General features: G+C 33.9%; 1 protein-coding gene across 2 annotated transcripts in view; it reads right to left on the bottom strand.

The window, feature by feature from the left end:
• The window catches only part of LOC149895768 (uncharacterized), a 65311-nt gene continuing 39445 nt past the window's right edge, over window positions 1-25866 (bottom strand). Inside the window, exons 4-13 of one of the 2 annotated variants that reach the window (XM_090118681.1) lie at window positions 25707-25837; window positions 22545-22756; window positions 22080-22219; window positions 20388-20653; window positions 19298-19804; window positions 16447-16604; window positions 15659-15945; window positions 7981-8144; window positions 2146-2224; window positions 1-1349 (exon numbers count right to left, since the gene is read on the bottom strand). In XM_090118681.1, the coding sequence (XP_089974807.1) occupies window positions 505-1349; window positions 2146-2224; window positions 7981-8144; window positions 15659-15945; window positions 16447-16604; window positions 19298-19804; window positions 20388-20653; window positions 22080-22219; window positions 22545-22756; window positions 25707-25837 (2789 nt within the window). In that variant the 3' untranslated portion in view covers window positions 1-504. Of the gene's footprint in view, window positions 1350-2145; window positions 2225-7980; window positions 8145-15658; window positions 15946-16446; window positions 16605-19297; window positions 19805-20387; window positions 20654-21176; window positions 22220-22544; window positions 22757-25706; window positions 25838-25866 lie in introns of both variants that reach the window. The other variant, XM_090118680.1, reaches the window with a different exon arrangement.

A 25866-nucleotide genomic window follows, 5' to 3' on the forward strand; every position in this document is an offset into this window, starting at 1 on the left:
TTATTATGTAAACCTCCATTTATTAATAATTAATCCTAATCATAAAATCAGAAATAACATCAATATACTACACATATTGACTAAATACTTCATCGATTTTCGTGTAAAATTTTATATAAAAATAAACTTATTTTACTTATACCAATCATATTAGAGAGTCGACCATTTTGGCGAATCAACCCAAGATGGTCAAAAGTCTAATGAAAAAAGAACGTCAAAAATACTTTTCTTAAATACGCTGAACTTATAAAATAACAAAATGGCAGTTTTTTTACTCTTAGCCGTTATACATACATACAATCTTACATGATATTAAATATAACCTACATATTTACATCAGATATAAATAGAGAAATATCGTTTGTCGAATTCGATTTTGATTTTACAATAATTTCGGTAACTCGCTAGGAACTGAGTTATTATGTCGAATATATGTCAAAAATGTCGAAAATGTCAAAAAATGTAAAAAATGTCGAAAAATATGGCACTGGTTTATTGTTATATTTATTTGTTTTCCAAACACTTGCATGTAGAAGTGTGGGAATGTGCGCCTACAAGTTCAGAGAAACTTGGGTTGAAAGTAACGCCTGGGGCTACGTATTGTGGGTTAGTACCACTACCTGAAGTTTCGTAGGTGATAATCTGTGGTTTAGTGGTGTAGGTGATGATTTTTGGCTTAGTCGTGTATGTGATAATCTTGGGTTTGGTGGTGTAAGTGATAATTTTAGGCTTGGTAGTGTATGTAAAGATTTCGGGTTTGGTCGTGTATGTAACGATCTCAGGCTTCGTGGTGAAGGAAATGATCTTCGGTTCGGTTTGGAAAACTTTTTTCTCAGAATACGTCGCACTATAAGCGTTGCTTGTAATTGGAGATTTGATTTGGCTGTTGAAGTCTGCTGATTCGAAACCCGTTCCGAACTTTCCAGAAGCAAATTGACTCAACTGTCCAGAACCAAATTGGCCATTAGCTAGCCCTTCATTTTGTCCTTGTCCTTCGAAACCAAACTGTCCTTTACCAGACACAGCAAAACCTTTGACTCCTGTGAAACCAACTCCTTGAGAACCAGATATAGCCCCTTGGTTCTTAGCCCCACCAAATTGTGTCACACCGCTTCCAAACTGGGCTTTACCGAATTGCGAAGTTTTAACAGCACCTCCAAATTGGCTGGTTTTTATTCCGCTACCAAATTGGCTTCCTTTAACTCCACCGTTGATTTGTCCAGTGTATTTTCCTGTAGTTACTTTGGTAAATTGGGCGAAACGCACGCTTTCGATTAGACCGATAGCCCATTCGTACCATTCTAGGTCGAATTTGTAGAACGATGCTATTTGATTTCCAACTTGACAACCTGTGAAAGAAATAGAATTACCATTAAATTAGTTATTAAAAGAGTCATGTAAAAGTGGATAATTTTTGATAGATGATAGATTTTGATGATTTGATAGAAGATACTTTACTAAGGGCCGATTTTTCAATGCTTGGATAAAACTTATCCGTCCAATAAAGTATGACACGATAATATTAAAATGTCACGTAAACTGTCAAATACGGGCAATTAGAATACGTTTTTAAAATGGTAGTTTTATACATTATTCGACGAATAAGTTTTAACCAAGGATTGAAAAGTTACCTAAAAATATATGTCATTATTTTGGTATTTCTACAGATTAAAGGTTGCAAGGAATTTAATTCTTGGTAAGTTTAGTTACTTTTTAAGAATTTATGTTAGGAAAAGGTAAGGTCTGTTTATCTGTATTATTAACAACTTTATCCAAACAAATATCACTTCCACAATAATTTTGTACATCTTGTGAAATATTTATAAAACTATCACAATCCAATTTGTAACGTTACACATAAATAAATAAATATTTCAGGACAATTTTCACACACGGCACGATCTGATCCCATACTAAGCTTTCGCTTGTGTTATGGAAACCAGATGGCTGATAAACATACATATATAATTTTAAATATATATACTTATTTATATAATCAAAACCCAGACACAGAGCAAACAGCTATGTTCATCACACAAATATTTGCCCCGGGTGGGAATCGAACCCACGACCTCTGGATTGGAAGGCAGGGTTACTACCAACTAAGACAACCGGTCAATAAAATATATATTTATGAATACTAACCTGAATCCCAAGAGTAAACACCTCTCATCACATATCTACCATCACCGCTTGTGCAGGCCAGAGCGCTTCCAATGTCCACCTGAAATATAAAGAATGTAATATTACTAATTAGTACTTGTTTGTTGACCGCCTCCTTGGTACAGTGGTTGGGGCTTGAGCGTAGAACTGAGGGGTCCTGGGTTCGATTCCCGGTGGAGACGAAGAAAAAAAAATGTCTCGGTCTGGCAGGACACAGAAGGCTGATCACCTACTTGTCCCTAAAGAAAATCGATCAGTGAAACAGATGTATGAATAATGCATCTGCCCCTTACCCCACTACGGGGACACGGAACTTCACTTTATTAGTACTTGTTGTAATAGGCAAATATTATAATCTGTATTTTGGTTATTGTATAGTCTGTATGTTATCACTGTAAACTGCAATTGTCTTTGCCCTCCTCCTGTCTCTGTGGTTCGTGGTGTAATGTCGTTTGCGCACGATGTAGTTTGTAATAAAGTACTATAAAAATAAAAGATAATTTATCAGGATCCACAAGTTGTGTTTCAATATACAATTATTTCAACAGTACTGAATACATAGATAAAAAGGATTACTAAATTAATGATGATCTGACTACCAAACAGTAAAGCATAGCCTAACTTCCTACTTCCACTAGAATCAAGAAATTTTGCAATATGTAACCTTTAAAATTAAGTGCACTATTAAATGTTTGTAGATTCATCACTTACTTAAAGAATGTAATATGAAATTACTTGCTTAGTATTAAGATATGGGTTTAAATGAAAGCAGCGATTACTTAAACGTATTTTAATTGTATCCAGAAGCACATTACACATTGCCTTTTACACACCGCGTACAAGAAGGAAGAAGGAACCACAGACAAAATACAGTGTTGCCAATTCAAGTTAAATTTTCTATATATTTCTAATACTCCCACTAAAATTTAACTCTATATCCAAACAATCTGACAAACTATTTAAAATCATATAAAATCTGATCTCTAAGATATACATAGGTTTGAGTGGGTAATGCCTTAGTTAAAATATCTGCTAACTGACAATTACTTGGAACATAATTAATTTTAATTAAACCCAATTCAACCTTTTCTCTTATAAAGTTATATTTAACATCTATATGTTTTGTCCGTTTATGATAAACAGGATTGTTGATTAATCTAATAGCACTCTGATTATCTACATTTAATGTTATACAATCATAACTTTCACCTAAATCAGACAATAGTTGCTGCAACCACAATATCTCTTTTGCACATTCACTAGCTGCTACAAATTCAGCTTCTGTAGTAGAGAGAGCAACAGTCTTTTGTTTCTGGCTGGACCAAGTGATTGGCCCTCCATTCATCATAAACAAATATCCTGTAGTTGATTTACGTGTATCAATATCACTTGCAAAATCTGAATCTGAATATCCAATAAGATCATTGCTTTCTCTACTATACTTGATACATAAATGTTTACTCTTTATTAAATATCTAATTACACGTTTAACAGAATTTACATGTTGTGGACTTGGATTGTTTACATATCTACTTAATACATTTACAGCAAATGAAATGTCTGGCCTTGAGACCGAACTTAAAAACAATAAACAACCTATGGCTTCCCTATAAGGAAATTCAACAACATTTTCATGAACATTCTTTGAAATAATTACATTAACATCTGCTGGAGTGCTTGCAGGGTTTGCATCACTCATACAAAACTTCTCAATAATCTGACTTATATAATTTTGTTGATTTATGTATATACTGTTATTTATCCGCTCTATTTGCATACCCACAAAATACTTTAACTCTAATTCTTTTATTTTAAAAGCTTGCTTTAAATATTCTATAATCTCTCTTATAAGTTGTTTATTTGAAGATATAACAAGAGCATCATCAACATAAATTATTAAGAATACTTTAGATCCATTAAAATGTCCTATGTAAATACAATTATCAGCCTGAGATTGAACAAAACCATATTTAAACAAAAATTCAGTAAATGTTTTGTTCCAGCATCTAGATGCTTGTTTTAAACCATATAGTGATTTATTTAACTTTAACACAAAATCACCTTTAATTGACAAACCCTCAGGTATATCTATGAAAATATTTTCTTCAAGAAACCCATTTAAGAAAGCAGTCTTTACATCAAATTGTTGAATATCTAAGTTATACTTTGCAGTTATAGATAGAATAGTTCTTATAGAATCATAACGGGTTGTTGGAGAAAATATTTCCTGATAGTCAACATCCTTAATCTGATTAAAACCTCGTGCACATAAACGAGCCTTATAGCGTACAATTTGATTATTCTCATTCTTTTTAATTGTAAAAACCCACTTTGTAGTAAGAGTTCGTTGATCAGACCTCTCAACAGCAGTCCAAGTATTGTTTTCCTTATGTGCTGACAATTCTTCTTTAATAGCTTTAGACCATTCAGACTTTTGTGGACTACTTAGTGCTTCTGTATATGTTTGAGGCAAAGACAGCTCTACAAGATTTGCTTCATAATTTCTATTAATCCGTGGTCTCAAATTAATTGACTCTATAGTTGAATCTTCCAATTCTCTAGATGGTTCATAGTCTGGGTCATCACTGGTACAACTCAACATGCTATTTTCACTTTCTGTTGATGGACTGTTAACTAGAGTATCATCCGCATGGGGTTCTTGGGTTTCACTGTCATTCATGTTTGTAACTTCATCATCTACAATACTTATTTGTGCAATATTTTTCCTTGTACTTGGAACATAATGTTCATCAAAGATTACATTTCTTGATATAGTTATTTTATTTGTATTCATATCATACATTCTGTAGTTCATATTGTCATAGCCAACTAGCATCATTTTCTTGCTTTTCTTCTCAAACTTTGTTCGTAATTGATCAGGAACATGAACATAGCCAGTACTACCAAACACCTTCACATGACCTACTTGAGGTTTGATCCCATTCCATAATTCAAAAGCTGTTGTATTTGGGGTCTGGGTGGAGGAGGTTCTATTCAATATATATGTAGCACATTGTACAGCTTCTGCCCACAGCTCCAATGGGACATCTCTGGCATACAACATTGAGCGTGCACTCTCCACTATGGTACGATTTTCCCTTTCTGCTCGACCATTTTGTTCTGGTGTATAGGCTGCAGAACGCTCATGAACTATCCCCTCTCTCTCCAAATACTCCTTAAAAACATTGTTTACATACTCGGTTCCATTGTCGGTATGTAATATTCTAACATTGTGCATAAATTTATTCTTTATCATAGCATTGTACCTTTTGAACACTTCCATAACATCACTTTTATGTTTCATAAAATATACATGCCTGTAACTAGTTGCAGCATCTTTGAAAAGTAAGAAATATCTCATACCTTGAATAGATGAGGTACTCATAGGTCCACAGACATCACTGTAAACTAGATCACCTGGCTGTAGTTCTCCTCGCTCAGATTTTTGAAATGGAAACTTACACTGCTTCCCATATGCACATGCTTCACATACAAAACTGTTTTGTCCATTGTCAATCATTTCCAGTCCATTCACAACACTATTTGCACTCATGTTTTTAATTTGTTTCACATTAATATGTCCTAACCTTTCATGCCACATTCTCAAATCACTTTGTTTATTTTGGACCAAGTTACATGTATCTGGAAGCACTGTTTTGATGTTCAACTCATATAAATTATTTTCTTTAATATTTGCGCTCATCACCACGTTATGGTTCTTATAAATCAGGGCACTTGAGTTTTTCTTTACAATAGAATAGCATTTTCGTATGATCACCCCTTCGGAGAATAAGTTTCTTCTTAAACTTGGAACATACAACACATCATTTAGTTCACTGGTCTCCCACTGCTCATTGACATATCTCTGTATCATCACTTTTCCAATGCCTGATACTTCTACTGATTGTTTGTTTCCCAATGTCAATGATTTCTGATTACATTCAAATAGTTCTACAAAGAAATCCTTTCTAAATGTCATATGGGCTGAGGCACCGCTATCTAGAATCCAAGTATTCTCTTGATTGTTACATGAATTATTTTCCACGTAAAATGCTAACATATCTGCACCTTCCTTATGAGGTTTTCTAGTCTTGGATTGTCTAGGAGCACGACATTCTCTTGAAAAATGGCCACGTTTCCCACAATTATAACAAATAAATCTATGTGTTCTATCGTTTGATTCATTATTCACTTTTGAAGATAAATTATTTAATTTCTTTGAGTTGTGCTTTGCCACTAATAAAGCTGTTTCATCCTCTTCCTCCACATTGAAGCTGGCTTCCTCGTCCAACAAGCGGGCTGTCAAATTGATTATTGTTTGTTGCTTCGGGTCGATTGACATCCAAGCCTGACGAAGAGATCTATATTTTGGGGGCAATGTACTTAATACTTTTGTTATAATAGCTGTCTCACTGATGTCCTCTCCATTCTCTTTTAATTGTTTGGCCATGCTTTCAACTTTGGCAATGTGTTGAGCTATACTATCTCCTGTTGACATTTTATACTGGTAAAAACGTTCATGCAACATCATTTTAGTCATTTCCGATTTTTGTTCATATATAGACTCAAGTTTAGTCAACACCTCTAATGCCGATTCACAATTTTCGATAAGTGCCACTTGTTTAAAATCCATAGCAGAGGTTATAATATACATCGCCATTCCATCATCTTTGTTCCATTGAGTTGCGTTCGTCGCCGGTTTTGGAATATTAATATCTAACCCTTTTGCACGTAACGCACATTTTATTTGGAATTTCCACTGCTTGAAATTGGTTCCATCAAACTTTTCTAGTTGCATACCTTTGACTTCCATTTTGAAATTTGAGGTTATTTCGAACGTGTTTCAAAAATTGCAACACAACTTAAATGATTTGCTCCTTCTTTTCTCATAAACGTGTCCTGGGCCCATAACCTATTAAGATATGGGTTTAAATGAAAGCAGCGATTACTTAAACTTATTTTAATTGTATCCAGAAGCACATTACACATTGCCTTTTACACACCGCGTACAAGAAGGAAGAAGGAACCACAGACAAAATACAGTGTTGCCAATTCAAGTTAAATTTTCTATATATTTCTAATACTTAGAAGTCAAGAATCTGCATTTCAGGATTGCTAAAATTCAACGTCTAAGGGGGTAGGAAATGGCCATAATTTTTCTATGATCGGTTTTTATGCTAGGCACATACCTAGCATCTATATATATAAAACTCAAAGGTGACTGATATAGTGATCTATCAACGCACAGCCCAAACCACTGGACGTATCGGGCTGAAATTTGGCGTGCAGGTAGATGTTAGGACGTAGGCACCCGCTAAGAAAGGATTTCCCGAAATTCTTGCGGGAACGGGGAAACACGGGGATGCACGTACAAAGTCGTGGGCGGAAGCTAGTTATACATATAAGGCATCACGTTTCGCCCAAAAGGCATGAAAACTAATGAAAAATATTGTCGTTAAGAGCAAACCCAGGAAACAACCAAACTTTAGGAATTAAAACAACAACATGATCTTTATATGCTTCGTTATACTTTTTACGTGCTTTTTTTAAGCTATTGCATAGCTTCTATCGCGGGCCTTGAGTGCGGGGACCGAATCGAGAAATTCCGTAACGAAAAAACCTCACGCTCCCCACTCCGACAGGCACGGAGGTGTGGCTTGAAGGCATAGCATGCAATAGCTTTACCGCGGCAGTCCCCGAGTGCCACACGTCTTTTTTTTGCATAGCCTATGTGCATACTTATCATTTTTTTTTAGTTATTGAATTTTTATTTATAAATCATAAGAAACATATTTTCTTTCTTCTTCTATATCTCACCTTGCAAATATTATTCAACGGGTTGGTAGGCTGGCCGCACACGCAGGCATCTTCGTTATATTGTTCCAATAAATGCGGGTAGTCGGAGGAAAGCTTGGCTTGGCACTCCCCAGGGTTGATGAGAGACACGTTCATACTGTGCATTATTGCTCCTTCGATGTGCGCTGGAAACAAGTTGTATATTACTACTAATGTAATAAATAATAATAGTTACTACTACTAATATTATAAACTAGCGGTTCGGCCCGCCTTCGCCCGTGGTAGTTACGTTTTCTCTTCATAAGAATTCCTCGTACTTCAAGGAATATTATAAAAGAAGAATTAACGAAATCGGTTCAGCTGTTCTCGAGATTTGCGTATATTTGTATGTTTGTTTATGACGCTTCCACGCAAAAACCGTAGAACCGATTGTCATGAAATTGGGCATACACATAGTGGGGAGTTTTATCCCGAAAAACTCATGGGAACGGGAACGTGCGCGAAATGAGTAATTTTTATAAATTTGAATGCTTTTTTTTCCTATTCTTTTGAATATAAAGTACGTTTTCCTAACGCTATAAAGCGTTATTAATTAATAATATATGAAATACAATATAAATAAACCAATCATAAATAAATTTAAAATCTACCTCATGACGAAACATTTATTTACAATGCCTATAAAATTTAAGTGCCTTCGTCAAAGTATTAACACTTATTTAATACCTAGAATCTTCTAAAAATGCATAAATTACCAACTATTTTGACGGTCATTTTGTTTTGTTAAAACGAGGTTACTTTGTAATAGAAGGCTATAATTATTAAGGGTCAAGAACCTAACCTAGTGTTTTATTTTAAAATTGAATAAAGTATTGAATTTTGTGCAAAATATGTTGATGTTGCTTGGTTACCGGGCAAGAGATAGCCCATCCTATCCTTCCTACTTCCTACTATATCATCACTACATATTATAAAACAAAGTCGCTTTCTCTGTCCCTATGTCCCTTTGTATGCTTAAATCTTTAAAACTACGCAACGGATTTTGATGCGTTTTTTTAAATAGATAGAGTTATTCAAGAGGAAGGTTTTAGTATATAATTTATTTGGATTTAGACAAAGTGGGCGAAGCCGCGGGCGGTAAGCTAGATATATTATAAATGCGAAAGTTTGTGAGGATGGATGGATGTTTGTTGCTCTTTCATGCAAATACTACTGAACCGATTAAAATAAAAGCACACTTATTCCGTCACTCCTCGGATCACAGACACAATAGAAAATCTATTGTGTCTCGGCCCGATCGGGCCGCTCGGTGGTCAATGGGTTATAGAGAGTAACTTGGATTAACACATAGGATAGGTTTTATCCCGGAAATCCCACGGGAACGGGAACTATGCGGGTTTTTCTTTGAAAACGCGGGTGGAAAGCTAGTAGAATATCTCTGAAGACTATTTGTACTATCGTCTACCAAAATTAATTCCAAACCATGACAAAACAAACGACCCTGTACATTGCGAAAATCCTTAAACTATGCTAATTTATATATTCCTAAGCTCAAATATTTAATACCTAGGTTTATGTTTGAATTTGTTATTCAAATTTAACGATGTCTATGTATGTATGTTGAATTTTACATGAGACAAACACACCCACTCGAGTGCTTTTATTATAGTTTATGTAACCTTTATTATATTGTCTAGCCATCTACATTTTATTAATACTAGCTGTGCTCCGCGGTTTTACCCGCATTACTCCGCTCCTGTTGGTCTTATCATGGTGATATATAGCCTATAGCCTTCCTCGATAAATGGGCTATCTAACACCGAAATAATTTTTCAAATCGGACCAGTAGTTCCTGAGATTAGCGCGTTCAAACATACAAACAAATAAGTATAGAGTAAAAAGAGTTCACTATGTAGAGACATAGTGATATAGGAACAGAGAAAGCGTCTTTGTTTTATACTATATACTTAGTGATGATGAAGACAAATACTTTTTAGATAGGTAGGTTCTAGTACTAATCTCGCAAACAATAACTATTTTTATAATTGAATTTATAATTATCAAAACGTTTTATTTAACCTTACCAATGATTGATTGAAATGCATATTTTTCAACAAAGGAAAATTGTGAAGCACATCTCTATAATTCTTCAAGTAGTATTGTTAAAACAAACATTACAAGTGAGGTCAATCATATTGTTAAGCAATTTTATTAATTGCAGCCATTTTTAATTGATAGTAAAATATTTGATTAATGGTGACGAAAATATTGAAGGACTCTTTGTTATTGTTTTTACGTATTACACAATTTAAAAAATTGAGCGTGTGACCACACTTGTCAGAAGTGAAACATCTTTGGCAAGATTTAAAGATACCAAAATTGTCGCCTTACTCCATGACGTGACGGTATCGCCATGACGTGACCTCGAAATCCTGACGGTTTTTTTAATAGATAGAGTGATTATAGAGACAGGTTTATGTATAATTTATTAGGTTTTAGACACAGCGGGCGAAGCCGCGGGCGAATAGGTAGTAAATAATATATATAATAATCTCTCATTTCGTTTATCCGTTAATATTTAAGGATGCAGCAAGTGAAGATAAAAATAATTAGGTAGTTGTGCAATGGCTTGAAAACAATCAAAACCAGTTGGCAAACTTGTCGGGACGAACCCGATTGAGTAGCGTCAGCAAAAATGTTTCCGTTTAATTTAAAATTAATAAGAAATAAACACGAATTTATGTAGCTAAATATGTAGCACAATATATTGACATAATTTTAAAAGAGAAACTATTATAATTATGGAGTTTCTCGCCGGTTCATCTTCGTAGAGACTACTTTCCGAATCGGTAGAATAATATTATAACGATTCAAAAGTGCTTCTTGAAGAAATCTAATCTATATATATATATATATATATAAATGAAACCCGTTTTCCTTGATCACGGCATCACGCGTGAACGGGTGGACCGATTTCGATAATTCTTTTTTATTATATTCCTTGAAGTACGAAGATGGTTCTTATGTAGAGAAAACGTCAATATGTACCACGGGCGAAGCCGGGGCGGACCGCTAGTTGAATATAATATAAATGTTGGAGTTAGTAATATAAATGTTTGAGTTAGTATAGGATGAAGTAAATGGACTAGCTGGTAAATAATGTATCCAAAATAAAAATAATTTACATATATTAATATAAATTACATTAACTTGAACCGATTATATTTTTAACTATAAACGCTTTTCTTTGCCAAATTTTAGTTTAAAATATCAAGTAGACATTTTCAACTACTTAGCCAAAAACATTTACCCATAACCAAACAAAAATCACGAAAAACTGATGTCATCGATGTTTGATATAGAACTAGACTTAACCTATTGTAATGTATTGTCAAGGCCAAACCGAATTTACATACAAACATACAACATGAATAAATTTACTTCTAATGACTAAAGTTCGGTAAAAAAATGTAGCTGACCATTTGCGGTTTATTTTATTTATTACAAACCTTAGTTTTACAAGTTGTCTATATGATAATGAGACCCACGCTTGACCATTATTTAAATTGAGATATTGATGTAATTTTGCAAGAAATTCGCACGGTTCCAGAATTGTATGTTTTCTAAAGGTCAATATATAGAAAAGCAATTCGTTAATGGGCGAATTTAAATAAATATATTATACTTACTTTTGATATTTAAAATATCCTATATATAATATCTCTATTAAAATTATCTTTGCTGAATACTTTAAAAAAGGGTAATTGCTGTTTTATTTCTTCTAATTTTTTTTTAATTTGTATCTAATATTATCCTATGATAGGGTACGGCTTCTTCAAATCGTGTATATTATAAATTTTTAAATAAATGAAGAAATAGTTTAAATGATAAAAATCTTGTATTATTAGAAATAACATACACATTCACATACTAATTAATAATAATAATTTAAAAATATCGTATAGGAGTCAAAACGTACCGTCGCACCCAAATATTAATACGCAAAGAATTCATAATCTTATTTGTCACCAAATAATTAATATTCAATGTTAAATATGATCATGGTCATTGTATAATCTGTGTAGTGGTGATGCTGAGTGAATAAAAGTATAGGGTTGCCACAAAAAAAATGTACCTAAAGCAATGACCTAAAGCAAAAACTCTTGACAACAGTAAGAATTATTTGCATGTATCTGACTTATATGACAATAGATTTCCGTCCGCGGGTTCGCCCGCGTTTTCAAAAGAAAATCCGCGTAGTTCCCGTTCCCGTGGGATTTCCGGGATAAAACCTATCCTATGTGTTAATCCAAGTTACCATCTATACGTGTGCTAAATTTCATTGTAATCGGTTCAGTAGTATTTGCGTGAAAGAGTAACAAACACACACTACACCTCACAAACTTTCGCATTTATAATATTATTATAGGATAGGACGATATTCGTCTTTTGATGGAAAACTCAACTCAATAATCAGAGAATTAAAAGCGCAAAACCAACAGAATATAAAACAGTGTCTTTCTGTCCGTATGCTTACTGCTTAGATCTTTAAAGCTACGCAACGGATTTGATGCGGTTTATTCTGTGGGTTTATTCATAGATAGAGCTCAGGTTCTTGAAGGAGGATTTAGTATATAATTTGTTAAGTTTTAAACAAAGTGGGTGGAACCGCGTGCAAAAAACTAGTGGTATATAAAACAGGATTTTGACAACCCTAGTAATGATAGACGAGTCATCGACATGATGTTTTCCTTCTTGACAATATACTTCAACTAGTATAGTCACGAAAGATAAATAAAAAGATACATTGTTAATAAAACGTGTTTTCAATTTAATAATTGATGTAAAATTGTACTCTTACATATGTTTTATTATTATATTTAGAATATTTACCGGTCTATGAGTCAACCAATTTTTTTATAATGGTCAAATTTGGCATTTATTTAATTTACCTGTAGAATTACTTTGTATCATTTTTTACTGAATTTACCTCAATATATTTTTAACTTACTTTCCGCCAGCGGCTTCGCCCGTGTATTCAAAGAAAAACCCGCATAGTTCCCGTACCCGTGGGATTTCTGGGATAAAATCTATCTTGTCCTTCCTCAGGTGTCATGCCATCTCTGTACCAAGTTTGAAGTAAATCCATGCAGTATTTTTTTGAGATTAGCTCGAACATACATACAGACAAACAGACGAAAATTCTAAAAACGATATTTTTGGCTTCGATATAGATTGTAGATCACGCTTCAAGTATTCTTTAAAAATATATTCAATGACATTTTTGACTTTCCTACGATTTTATTATATTATTATTATATCTAGAAATAACATCATCTATCTACAGTAATTACAAAACTGTATTACATTCATGTACAGTCAATAAAATTCATATACACCCAAATCTAGTAACCACATAAAAAAACCATTTATATAAAAAAGAAAAATTAAAAATATTTTTTTGCTGTCGCTACTATCGACACTGACCTACAAAATAAGACTCGCACTTTCTTTTGCCTTTTCGTATCAATAACAATACAATTTTGACATAACACTTATGTAAACACAATAATTGCTATTTTACAGGCTTTTTGAACATTTTTCAATTTCAAATTATACAGCTATATTATTTGTTGACCGTACTTTTGATATGACAGTATAATTTGGTTGTTATTTTTGTATAAGTAATGTCGTTGAAAATTAAATATTTTTTTGTAATAAATTGCTATGCAAATATAGATGAAGTTTTCACAGACGTATAGTTTAGAGATCAAACGAAATATCTGATTTTGTGTAGTTTTCATACGCATGTTTCATCAAGATAATATTTTTAAAATTCGACAGATAGTTGAAAAATAAATTTCAATATAACATTTTAACGTTTGTACCTGTACTTTGCAAAAACTCAAAGAAATAAGATTTAATATGGAAAACCGGATATTTCACAATTATAAATTTACAAGCAAAGCCGCGGGCGGATAGCTAGCAGTACATAATACGTAATTTATTAATTTGACATTTCAATATTCTTTTGGCGGCAAAACCTTTTGACCACAGATTAATAATTTTGTCATTGACAATTCACGTAAATTAAAACTATGTTTTTTAAAGTCTCCATATTCAATATTTTTAATAATTCGTATATAGATTTATGCGGTTATTTTACATAATGTAGGTAAATGTACGGACTATCCTATCCTACTATCCTACTAATATTATAAATGCGAAAGTAGAAAAATCTCTAAACACCAATTGACAATTAAAACTAAGCAAAAATTTTGTTAACTTACTCATAACTTAATAAAACTTACGTGACGTGTTTATACGTTAAGTAAATAGTCAAGTTAGTTCTGCTTAAACCCAATTTTCCTCGTAAAGGTTACATTTACATGCTAAGTATACTTAGATAATATTTATTACAAGATGTCTCTATCTATACAAATAATAAATCTGTAGGAGAGTCAATTCTTTACATTGAAAATATTGAAAAAATAAAATATTTTTGCCTGTCTGTCTGTCTTTCAGTATGTTCAGAAATCACGTGAAAACTAACGGTTCGATTTCGATGAAACTTGGTATAATTATACCTTATTATCCTGGGCATAAAATGGGATACTTTTATCCTGGAAAAATACGTAGAAAAAAATCTTAATTTTTCTTAATTTTTCCGCGCGGACGTAGTCGCGGGTGGAAGCTAGTCTATCTATAAAATTCTTGTGTCAAAGTATAATTCCTAACTGTCTTGATAGATTTTTAAACGCGTATATTAGCTTCACCTGTATGTTTGTATGTAACCGACTCCTTTACACTCAATTTTGACATTTAAATGGACAGATTTAATTCAAACTTATCAAGGATCGGTGATAATATAATTATGAATCTTAGTTTTTATGTTATCTATATGTTTTTCTCTTTGTATATCAAAAGTCCGTTCGTTAAACACATTTTTAAAATGGTTGTTTTTAAACGATATTTGACGAATAAGTTATTTAACCCAGGATTAATAATCATCCCTTATAATAGAGATAGTGATGTCCTATCAAAAAATAATTAGTGATAGTGATGTCCTAGCAAAATAACATTCATAAAAGTTTATTTGATGCAATATTATTACGTAAATAAAATAATTCCGGGGTCAACGTGTGAAGATTGGAATTTATTTCGAAATATCACACAGTATGTTAAATAGCGGATGTGAAAACATTGATATTGACCAATATTTGCGAAACAGTGGTAAAAGATTAGAATATATGTCAAGTCTAGTTCTTATTCTAATAAAGAGGTATTTTTAATGTTTTTCAAGAGCATGAAAATTTTACGGGCTCTATATTAATTAAAGTGGAAATATTAATTATTTAAAGTGCTATTTTTCGTAAAAAGTAATGAATATTATTTAGTTTTCGGATTTAGTTATAAATTTTGCTAATTGCTGAATTGTCAACCATATTACCGCCCTATCAAAATAAATCACTCTATCTATTAAAACCCGCATCCAAATCAGTTGCGTAGTTTTAAAGATTTAAGCATACAAAGGGACATAGGAATAGAGAAAGCGACTTTGTTTTATACTATGTAGTGATGTGCTGCATTTTGTTTTAAATTTGCATAGTTTAGGACTTTTTAGTATCTGTATAAAACCAAATGTTATATAGTTAGGATTACAGTATTAGGGATGTGCTAAATAATTAAAAACACTAACCTTGCAATACAATCTTGCCCCATCCAGTCACAACACATTCGCCAGCCCCATTGTAATATGCGTCCAAAGTATCTTGAGTACTAGGCAAGCAGATCGGGTTGATGTTCTTAGCCAATCTCAGGTTCTCGCTAAGTACCAGGATAGCAGCATCGTATAGAAGACTTCCACGGCGGTAGAACGGGTGACGTAGGATCGTCTTGACTTGCACGATTTGGAAGGGAAGGGGTTCGTCGTCGATTCCCAGTTTCCATTCACCGCCCTTGATGAGAACGTTCTTCGCGTCGAGGCTGCGGATTTGAATTTTGAATTTTGGAATGTTTTCTTTTTTTGTGGACGGCCAGGTTTTTTTAAGTTTGGAGGTTTTATAAAAAAAACTGGCTGTATGTTTCAAATAAAAAACAAAACGTGTAAATTACACAGATACTTCATATTTATAGTCTATGACATTGTTAAGCGACATTTATAAATTTTATGTATGCCATTATATTATATTTCTTTAGTTATTTTAGATTTAAGGTCAACATAAAGCGAATATAAAATAATAAAATTTATCAATAAACGAACAAAAAGCGGAGGTTGATATTTTGACTTAATACACAAAATACCTGATTTATTTACCTATTGGTGAACTAGGACTGAATGAATTTGGGTTTAATATTATTAAAACTACTACTTAGAATATTATTTTAAAATACTACACTCGTATGGATCGTATCTTCACTTAATAACATATCCTATTTTTTTCAGTTCCAGAGCTACCAACAAACAGCTATATAATGTTCACTTACCCATCAACACAGGCAGCTGAAGTGACAACAACATCAGGTCTGGTGATCACACCACCGCATAGCAGGCTTCTGTTGGTCTGCAGAAGAACCATCGCTTGCCAGGGGATCTCTGCGAAGTCGGTTTCTAAGTCGTTCTTGTTGCCGTATGGTTTTTGGGGCTGGTGACAAAATTATAGATAAATAAAGTTGCTTTCTATGAAATTGCATTTTTATTTCATACTTCGATATTTTGGTCATTCGTTCATTTATTAATTTAAATAAGTACAACAGATATAGTAAAAGTCACTTTTCTTCGTACATAGCAATACATTTGCAGTTCATTCTTCGATAGTTTATTCGTTCATTCATTTCTTAATTAATAACTTAAAGTCAATTTATTTTTATTATTATAATCATTTGAAAACGACTGCACGTATTTGCATAATGTATTGCTTAGTTTCATTTACTTCAATACGACTCTACGCAAATCCTAAGAGAACGTTTATCTACAGCCTACGTCAATCTCATACATTCGTAGTCTATTCTATTGAACGCTACGCTAACAGAAAGCCACTTATTATAATTAAATTGGTTTAATGAATATCTAAGAATAAGTTAATTATACCTACAGTTTTAATTATGTTTTAATCAGTAAGTTTAATGCTCTATATAAACTATTTTACGAATACATAGCATACCTAATCACTACATAGTATAAAACAAAGTACGTTAGTAAGTAAGTAGTTTCTCTGTCCCTATGTCCCTATGTATGCTTAAATCTTTAAACTACGTACCAGATCTTGATGCGGTTTTTTTAAATAGATAGAGTGATTCAAGTGGAAGGTTTTAATATATAATTTATTAGGTTTTTTATTATTATTTAAAGCGTGCGAAGCCGCGGGCGGAAAGCTAGCATATACATCAGAAAAATGTATGAGTCATTTACTGTTCCTAGTTATTAATCAGTAATCCATATAAATGTCATGTAAATACCAACTTGAGGTCAACAATACCAACATAAAATATCGACATTTTTAATATATTGTTAGGCCTATTATACAGGGTGTCCCACTGTTGGTATGCTAAGCTCAAAGGAGGTTATAGTTTTGCATACGCTGAATACGTAAAAAATACTTATAAAATTCCAGACACATTTTTTTTCAAAAAGATGAATTCTTAAAACTCTATGTTGTACACCCATAACAAGCAACCCGCCCAACTTTGCCACTAGCACGTGAGCTATCATTTAAGATTATGTTTTCATAGACAAAATGCTCACATTAGAGAAGCGGTATATGCCGGCTGCGCGAAGCTAGAGAAGAATACATGGATTTTCAGGAAAAATTTAGCAAAAAATTTTTGACGTCATTTTGCTGTTTAAGTATTTTTTACGTGATCAGTGTATGCAAAACTACGAGTTCCTTCGCGCTTAGTATACCAATAGTGGGACACCCTGTATATTATTTTTGTTATGTTATAAACGCGAAGTGTAATAAATCCAAATTGACCTTCCTAATTATTAAATGACCTTTACGAAAAGTGTGTGTAATATTATGGATATTTTTATATAATGCTATGGAGATATAAATTATTCTAATACGAAGAATATTGTAGTCCGAGAGACCGCAAGTGTAATTTTTAAGTATAATAACGTAATATGAGGTGATTTTTAATCGTGTCTTCGTATTTTTATTAAATTTTTGTCAATTTAAAAATGATTTGAAGCTCTTAAATGTTTTAAATACAAAAAAATGTAAATAAAAGACACGGAGAGTTTTCTAAGATTGGCAAATAATATTTTGTTATTTTTGCTATAATGAAAGTATTGATATTAACACAATAATTGTATAGTTAATAGATAAAAGCAAAAACATAGTTATTTGATTCACCACAACACTTCATAGCATGCCAAATCTACTATAATCAAATTTAACATATCGAATAAATATCGCAGCGGTCTCTCGGACTATAAAGATTTCAAAACGATACGATCATTAGTCAATTTCGTAACTAACAGCTTAAATCTCATTAACTCCTGGTTAAATAGAGAGGCATCAATAATCGACCTTGAAATTATCATTCGTATATAAAAATGACTAAATGGAAACATTCAGGTAGAATTATTATGAAATATTGTTTATAATTTAAACAATTATAAATAAATATAAGTTTATCTAAACGAGTTTAACGAGAATTGTAAACTAACAACTGTAAAAATAATTTTTAAGTATAAAATTGAGATTATTAACTACTAGCGGTCCGCCCCGGCTTCGCCCGTGGTACATATTTCGCAATAAAAGGTACCCTATGTTCTTTCTCAGGGTCTAAAGATTGTCTGTGCCAAATTTCATCAAAATCGGTTTCATCAAAGTAGTTTATGCGTGAAAACCATACATACATACATAATTACAAACCTTTCCTCTTTATAATATTAGTTTAGAAGTATAGATAATGAATAAAAATAACTATCGAAATAAGTATCATTTAATAAAACGAATTTAAAGTCTGATAATGAACATAAAGTCTGGTAAACTCGTTATCACGAGTATACATAGACGAAAGCATCGTCATAAATACCTGATTTAATTACTTTAAAACAAACAGAATACATTATTGTTTTATGTTAATAATACACGTGCTAAGCATCATATAAGTTGAATTAAAGTTAAATTTAGTCAATGTCTAAATACATAAACTGTAATAGGCTTTTTTACACGTATGTGACCTTTTTTCGAATAGTAAATTTCCTTTTACTTTTTCAAAATTATATTCAAATATAAGCAATTTTCGTGTAATATCATAACACACACACATACACACAAACACGCACACATACTCACATACTTCTAAAATAATGTATTTAACTACTTACGTTTAAGATACCGCACTGTCCAGCACCATTATATCTTTGAAGGAACACCCTTTGCACTGATTCTTGGTACTCATTCTCAACACCAAATCCTGATCCTTGAGAAACGGAAAAGCCCTGGCCCTGTGTGAATCCGGTACCGAAACCTTGAGAAACAGTCTGGCCTTCACCTTGCTCGATGTAAGATCCACCACCCTGTGATACAAGAGTGCCTTGGCCCTGGGTAACAATTTGGCCCTTTCCTTGTGAAACAATCTGGCCGTTTCCTTGCGAAACGAACTGACCATTTCCTTGCGATACGAACTGACCATTTCCTTGTGAAACGATCTGGCCCTTTCCTTGTGAAACAATCTGGCCCTTTCCTTGCGAAACAATCTGGCCCTTTCCTTGGGAAACGATCTGGCCCTTGCCCTGTGAAATAGCTTGGCCTTGTCCCTGTGACACGAGTTGTCCTGATGCTTTGGAGAGGCCTTGCGCTTGGTTTATGATTCCAAAACCTTGCTGTTGTCCCTATGGTAAGAAATTCGACGTTAAATATTGAATTGAAATTTACTTATACATATAACTATCTAGCAGTGTTACATCTAATTATTATTTATTAAATGTTCAATAACATTCATGTTCAACTTGTATGAGACTGATTTATTTTATTAAGTTTCAAAATAATTTGTACGAAACTGAATATCAGTCCCTTTCCTATAGATCTTAATATAATACCAGTAACAGATTGTTCAATGTAATAAATAATAATTTAAATTGGCGATGAAGATGCGCGTAAATACTCGCTAAATAGCCACAAGATTTATTGCTATAAAATACCGTTTCAAATGTCTTACGTATTTGTTTAGGTTCTTGTTGTAAATAATATTCAAGAAATTGTGATGTTCAAGATACAATCTATAATTACAATTTCTTATTAGGTAGTTGTAGTATTCATAATATTAAACATAAAGGATATGTTTTTGAATACATACTACGACATTTATTATTTTTTCGTTAATCTTCCATGTATTATAATGATTCAAAAGCGCTTCTAAATAGGTCTAGTTGCATTTAGTGTTTTTGAAAATTTGATTATTAAACCAAAACTAACCTGTCCTCCGAGTTCGTACTGTCCGCTGCTGCTGCTGCTACTGCTTCCAAAACTGTATTGTCCTTTTCCTTGGCTAACGTATTGACCGCCTCCCTGACCAACCAGTTGGCCTTGGCCCTGGCTAACGTACGAGCCCTGTCCTTGTGACACCAATTGGCCCTGTCCTTGAGAAACCAGTTCTCCCTGTCCTTGAGTAGCAAAACCACCTTGTCCGAATTGTCCCTTTGAAAACGCGTTGGATTGTTGGGAACCAGAACCGATTTGTCCTAAAGTGAAAGAAAAATTATATAATTACTTCGAAACAGAACTAAATCCGGGACCACATAATGACAAGTGAAGGTAATTAAAAAATAATGGATCATTAAGCAACATCAAAGTTACTTTTTATTGAATAGCAATGTCACTTTGAATGGTATAATTAGACGACATCATAATGGTATTTAGTGATTCATAACAGGATGTCTCGGCTACTTGAGACCGCAATATTTGCAATTATTGTTATGTAACCATACTTAGGTCACTTATTTCTTAACTATTGTCCCTACAATAGGACAAAATAACTGTGACATGATTAGTTTAATAAAACGGTTATATAATTTCCCAATGTAAACGAATACGATCCTGAAAGTATGAGAACTTTTTGGACAGTTTTTATCAAATATCGTTTTATGACAGAGCACGCAAACGAGCCAATAGATCACCTGATGTTAAGAGAACGCCACCTATAACACCCACGACGTAGAGGTGTTACCTAGCCTTGTAGAAACGAATAAGTTTAAATCAATTTACCTGCACCGCCAAAAGCGCTCTGTCCCCTGCCAACTTGCGAGTATTGTCCTTGCCCATTGACTGCGATTTGACCGTTTCCTAGTTGCGTATATTCTCCCTGATCAACTACGCCAATCTGACCGTTCCCTAGTTGAGTAGCTACGCCTTGGCCAGCTATACCGATTTGACCGCGTCCACCTTGAGCGAACTGTCCTTGTCCACCGAATTGACTTGCTCCCTGTCCCACTACACCGACTTGTCCTCTTCCTACTTGCGAGTATTGTCCTTGGCCACCGACACCTACTTGGCCAACGCCGTATTGGTTAGTTTGACCTTGTCCAGAAATAGCAACTTGTCCTCTTCCTACTTGCGAGTATTGTCCTTGGCCACCGACGCCTACTTGGCCAACGCCGAATTGGTTAGTTTGACCTTGTCCGGCGATGCCAACCTGGCCTCTTCCTACTTGTGAATACTGTCCCTGGCCACCGACTCCTACTTGGCCTACACCGAATTGTGTCGCTTGACCTTGTCCAGCAATGCCGACTTGTCCCCTTCCTACTTGAGAGTATTGCCCTTGTCCACCGACACCTATCTGTCCTGCGCCGAACTGAGTATTAGCTCCCTGTCCGACAACACCGACTTGTCCTCTTCCTACTTGACCGTACTGTCCTTGACCGACTACACCGACTTGGCCTACTCCTACTTGCGTGGCTGCACCCTGTCCGACTACACCGACTTGTCCCCTTCCGTATTGCCCTTGTGATCCGACACCGAATTGACCTCTACCGCCTTGGGCGTATTGTCCCTGTCCGGCGATGCCAACTTGACCCCTTCCGAATTGAGAGTACTGTCCTTGTCCACCAGTTCCTATCTGACCGATTCCAACTTGGCTCACTTGTCCACGGCCTCCGAGGCCATACTGACCTTGCCCGCCTTTAGTAAATTGACCTTGACCGCCCTTAGTGAACTGTCCTTGTCCGGGTGTTTTTGAAACGAACGGAGTAACAGTTGTTGGGAATCGTGGAGTTGATCCGAACGATGGCACCGTTGGTTTGGGTGTTGTTCTGTTAAAGAAAACATTTCTTTAATAAAATAAACACTTAACACACACAAACATTACAGTATACATTTACAAAATTCCAATAAACGAAATCCAGTTACATTTAAATGATTTACTTATATTTCTAAACGGAAAACATATCGGTTATGAATACAATCAACATAGTAGTTTGATTTACTACTACATATCTACGCTACCCTCAAAAATAATAAAAAAGCTATCTCAAAAAATTTTAACTAAGAACTAAACCGAAAGGCACTAGCTCCTCCTTATTTAGAATTCGGTTATTAACTAGAATGATAATCTTAACAAAATTAACCTCGATTTACCTGAAGTTACCGAAAAGCACAGATCCAGTGGTGGGTGGTGTCACAGGCCTGACGTTATTGGAGCTGCCTCTGCTATCAGGTACGTATTTCCCGTCGTTTCCACCGAACACACCGGGCACCCATTTGCCGAGCTGGTTGGTCGGCCACGGGTCGGTGTAGTAGGGATCACGGCAGCATTTACCGATGCGACCAGTTTCGATGTCTCTGCAGTCCTGGTAATTTAAAAATAATGTATTCAGGATTGTTATTTCTTTTGCGTATTTAATCCATGCCATCCTGGTCAAATAAAATAATGTATAGAGAAGACCAGAAGAGGATTGTTTTAATAATAATGACATTAAAATTGTGTATAGAGTTTTCTTATGTGTGTTTATCTATCATAAAACACAATTTATTTTTGTAGTAGATACGTAAATGTAATAGAACAGACATAATAATAAATTGTTAACTTTCAATGCAGTATTTTAGTTATTTAAAAGAATGTATGATGGTAGGCGAGACAAATGTTCTTTGTAAAATTACACATCGGTAATATTACATGTAAATGCACATTAGAAATATCTTCCTATCCTGAGCTATATGACACAACTTTTTCAATAGCATACCTTTAGAATTACTAAGCCCAACACATACATATTATATGGATTATAATTGTTTTCTACATCAAGCGCGGATCCAGGGGGGGGGTCACGGGGTCATGACCCCCCCCCCTGGGCTAGGTCCACGACCTAAGTGGACCACTAATTTAATATTTTTATTGATTAAACATGATGTTTTTATTGAATTTTGAGACATAAAAGTAATATAGAACAATGAAATCAATTACAAACGGTAACGGAAGAGAATATAATAAAAATTATAGAAAAAGTTTATTAGGGTCGACCTGTGGTCGTAATTAAAGGACAAAAAACAGGTTTTTCGATTTTTTAAAAAATCTATATCTGCGGATTAAAGTGTAATGGTAAAGTTGTATGTAATTAGGTAATTTTTTTTCTACAACTTTTGCTGTTACACTTTTCACACAATACCTCAAATATCGAAACTTCCCAGTTCGTGGATAAGACATAAAATAGCAAAATTTTTTTTAAATGAACAACAGAAAATACAGTCAAATTACAACAAAAAATCGGCCAAATGCGCGTCGGACTCGCGCACCGAGGACTCCGAGCAAACATATTTTTTCATTATGTTGTATCTTACAATTATTTTGTTTAAAGGATTTTTCTCTTTATCTGTGCTTGTAAGTGCTTAAGTCGTTGCTTTTAACCAAATTTCAAGACTGTGTTCACGGGAAGTATACCTTGTAGGTTTTGATTGATGATTCCCTTGCAAGTATAGTTGCGAATTACAGAATATGCGGCTCTAATTGCTTTTTCTTCGGATTGCGTTGACTTAGAATTTGAATTAAATAACAGATTTAAGTTATTATAGACCTGAGTTCTGATGTGAATATCAATTAAATACATGTATATTTTTATTTAATTTAATTAAATAATAAGGGTTTTCGCAGTTATTACAACATCTGTGCTATAACACGATACTTTTTACTCAATTTCAAGACTGTGTTTACGGGACAGGGTATTGATTCCCTTGCTAATGTCGAAATCCTACGGTCTACGGTCCCTTGATGCTGTGAAAAATTCAAACGTTTTAGCCAACGCAATCAATAGCTGTAAATGCTGAAATTTTTCGCAAAATTCGACACTCCCTAAGAAATCAAAACCTACAGGGTAGTTCCCGAGTACACAGAGTCATGTTTAGTACAATCAAACGTTTTATAACGCAGACTAGCTTACCACCCGCGGCTTCGCCCGCTTTCTCTAAATCCTTATAAAAATTATATAACAACTATTCCCCTTGAATCACTCTATCTTTAAAAAAAACTGCATCGAAATTCGTTGCGTAGTTTTAAAGATTTAATCATACATAGGGACATAGGCACAGAGACAACGACTTTGTTTACTAATTGCAAGCATGAATCTTTCCTTAGATTATAATATAAAAAAATATTTTTAAAATTTTTTAAATATAGTACCTAGATACAGGAATAATTGCAAAAAATATATTTTTTTCAAGTTTGTCTGCCTGTCAAGACCCTTTTTCTCAGGAACGCGTGGAGGTATCAATCTGAAATTCATACCGAATACTCAAATCTACGGTTAAAGCTGTGAAAAAATCAAACTTATAAGCCAACGCAATCAAAAGATACAGACGTTTATGCTGTAAATTATCGCAAATTTCGACATTATCCCAATGAAATCAAAATCTATAGGTATTGTACTACTTCCCGTGAACACAGAGTTCTGAAATTTGGTTAAAAGCAATGTCAGCACAGATGGAGGAAAAATTGCTAAAACATACATTTCATGCTTATCAACATTCGCAAGTGTTGCCAGAATCAAAACCTAGAGGGTACTTCCCGTGAACACAGAATCTTGATATTTAATCTTTATTTAATAGAAACTTACATACGTCTTATAGCACAGATAAAGAAAAAATTGCAAAGAGCATAAATTTAATATTAAAACATATAAAAATGTTTGTACGGAACTCTTGGTTCGCGAATCCGACTCGCACTTGACCAATTTTTTTTAAATCTACGTATCAATTAAATTACCAAACTATAGCTTTTGAAAATTGCCCACGTCTATGTGACCCCCCCCTGGCACTAAGGCTGGATCCGCCCTTGTTCTACATAGTATTCTAGTAAATTGAGTAACTTTTCAAACAGACAGACAGCGATGACATTATAATAAATGACTTGTATTCATTGAAATGCTGTCTAAAATCCAATCCGCACAGTCTTCAACGTAGTCATTGATGTTATTTATCTTGTAAATAATTTACGATCATTACAAGTATTAGTAAGCAAAAGGTAGTGTCTAGTACGTACTTGGAATCTCTTGGTATCCTACTAATATTATAAATGCGAAAGTTTGTTAGGATGGATGTGTATGTGTGTGTTTGTTACTCATTCACGCAAATACTACTGAACCGATTACAATGAAATTTAGCACACATATAGAGAGTAACTTGGATTAACACAAAGGATAGTTTTTATCCTGAAAATCCCACGGGAACGGGAACTATGTGGGTTTTATTTATATATTTATTTATATAAATCGGAATTAAATTCCGTTAAAATATATTTAATCAACTCACAGTTAAAGGTACTCTGTACGCGTCCTGGTCTCTTGTCAAAACGACAGATGTGTTGGAAATTACTCCTTCAGCAGTACAGAATTCAACTGGAGTACATTTGAGAGCAGCTGCGCAACCAGCGGGGATCTCGTCTGTTGAAAAAAAGTATAATATTAACTAC

The sequence above is a fragment of the Colias eurytheme genome, chromosome 30, assembly GCF_061535395.1.
Source record: "Colias eurytheme isolate Ceu_HAF_F1 chromosome 30, ilColEury1 Martin Lab GWU primary, whole genome shotgun sequence".
NCBI classification, from domain to species: domain Eukaryota; kingdom Metazoa; phylum Arthropoda; class Insecta; order Lepidoptera; family Pieridae; genus Colias; species Colias eurytheme.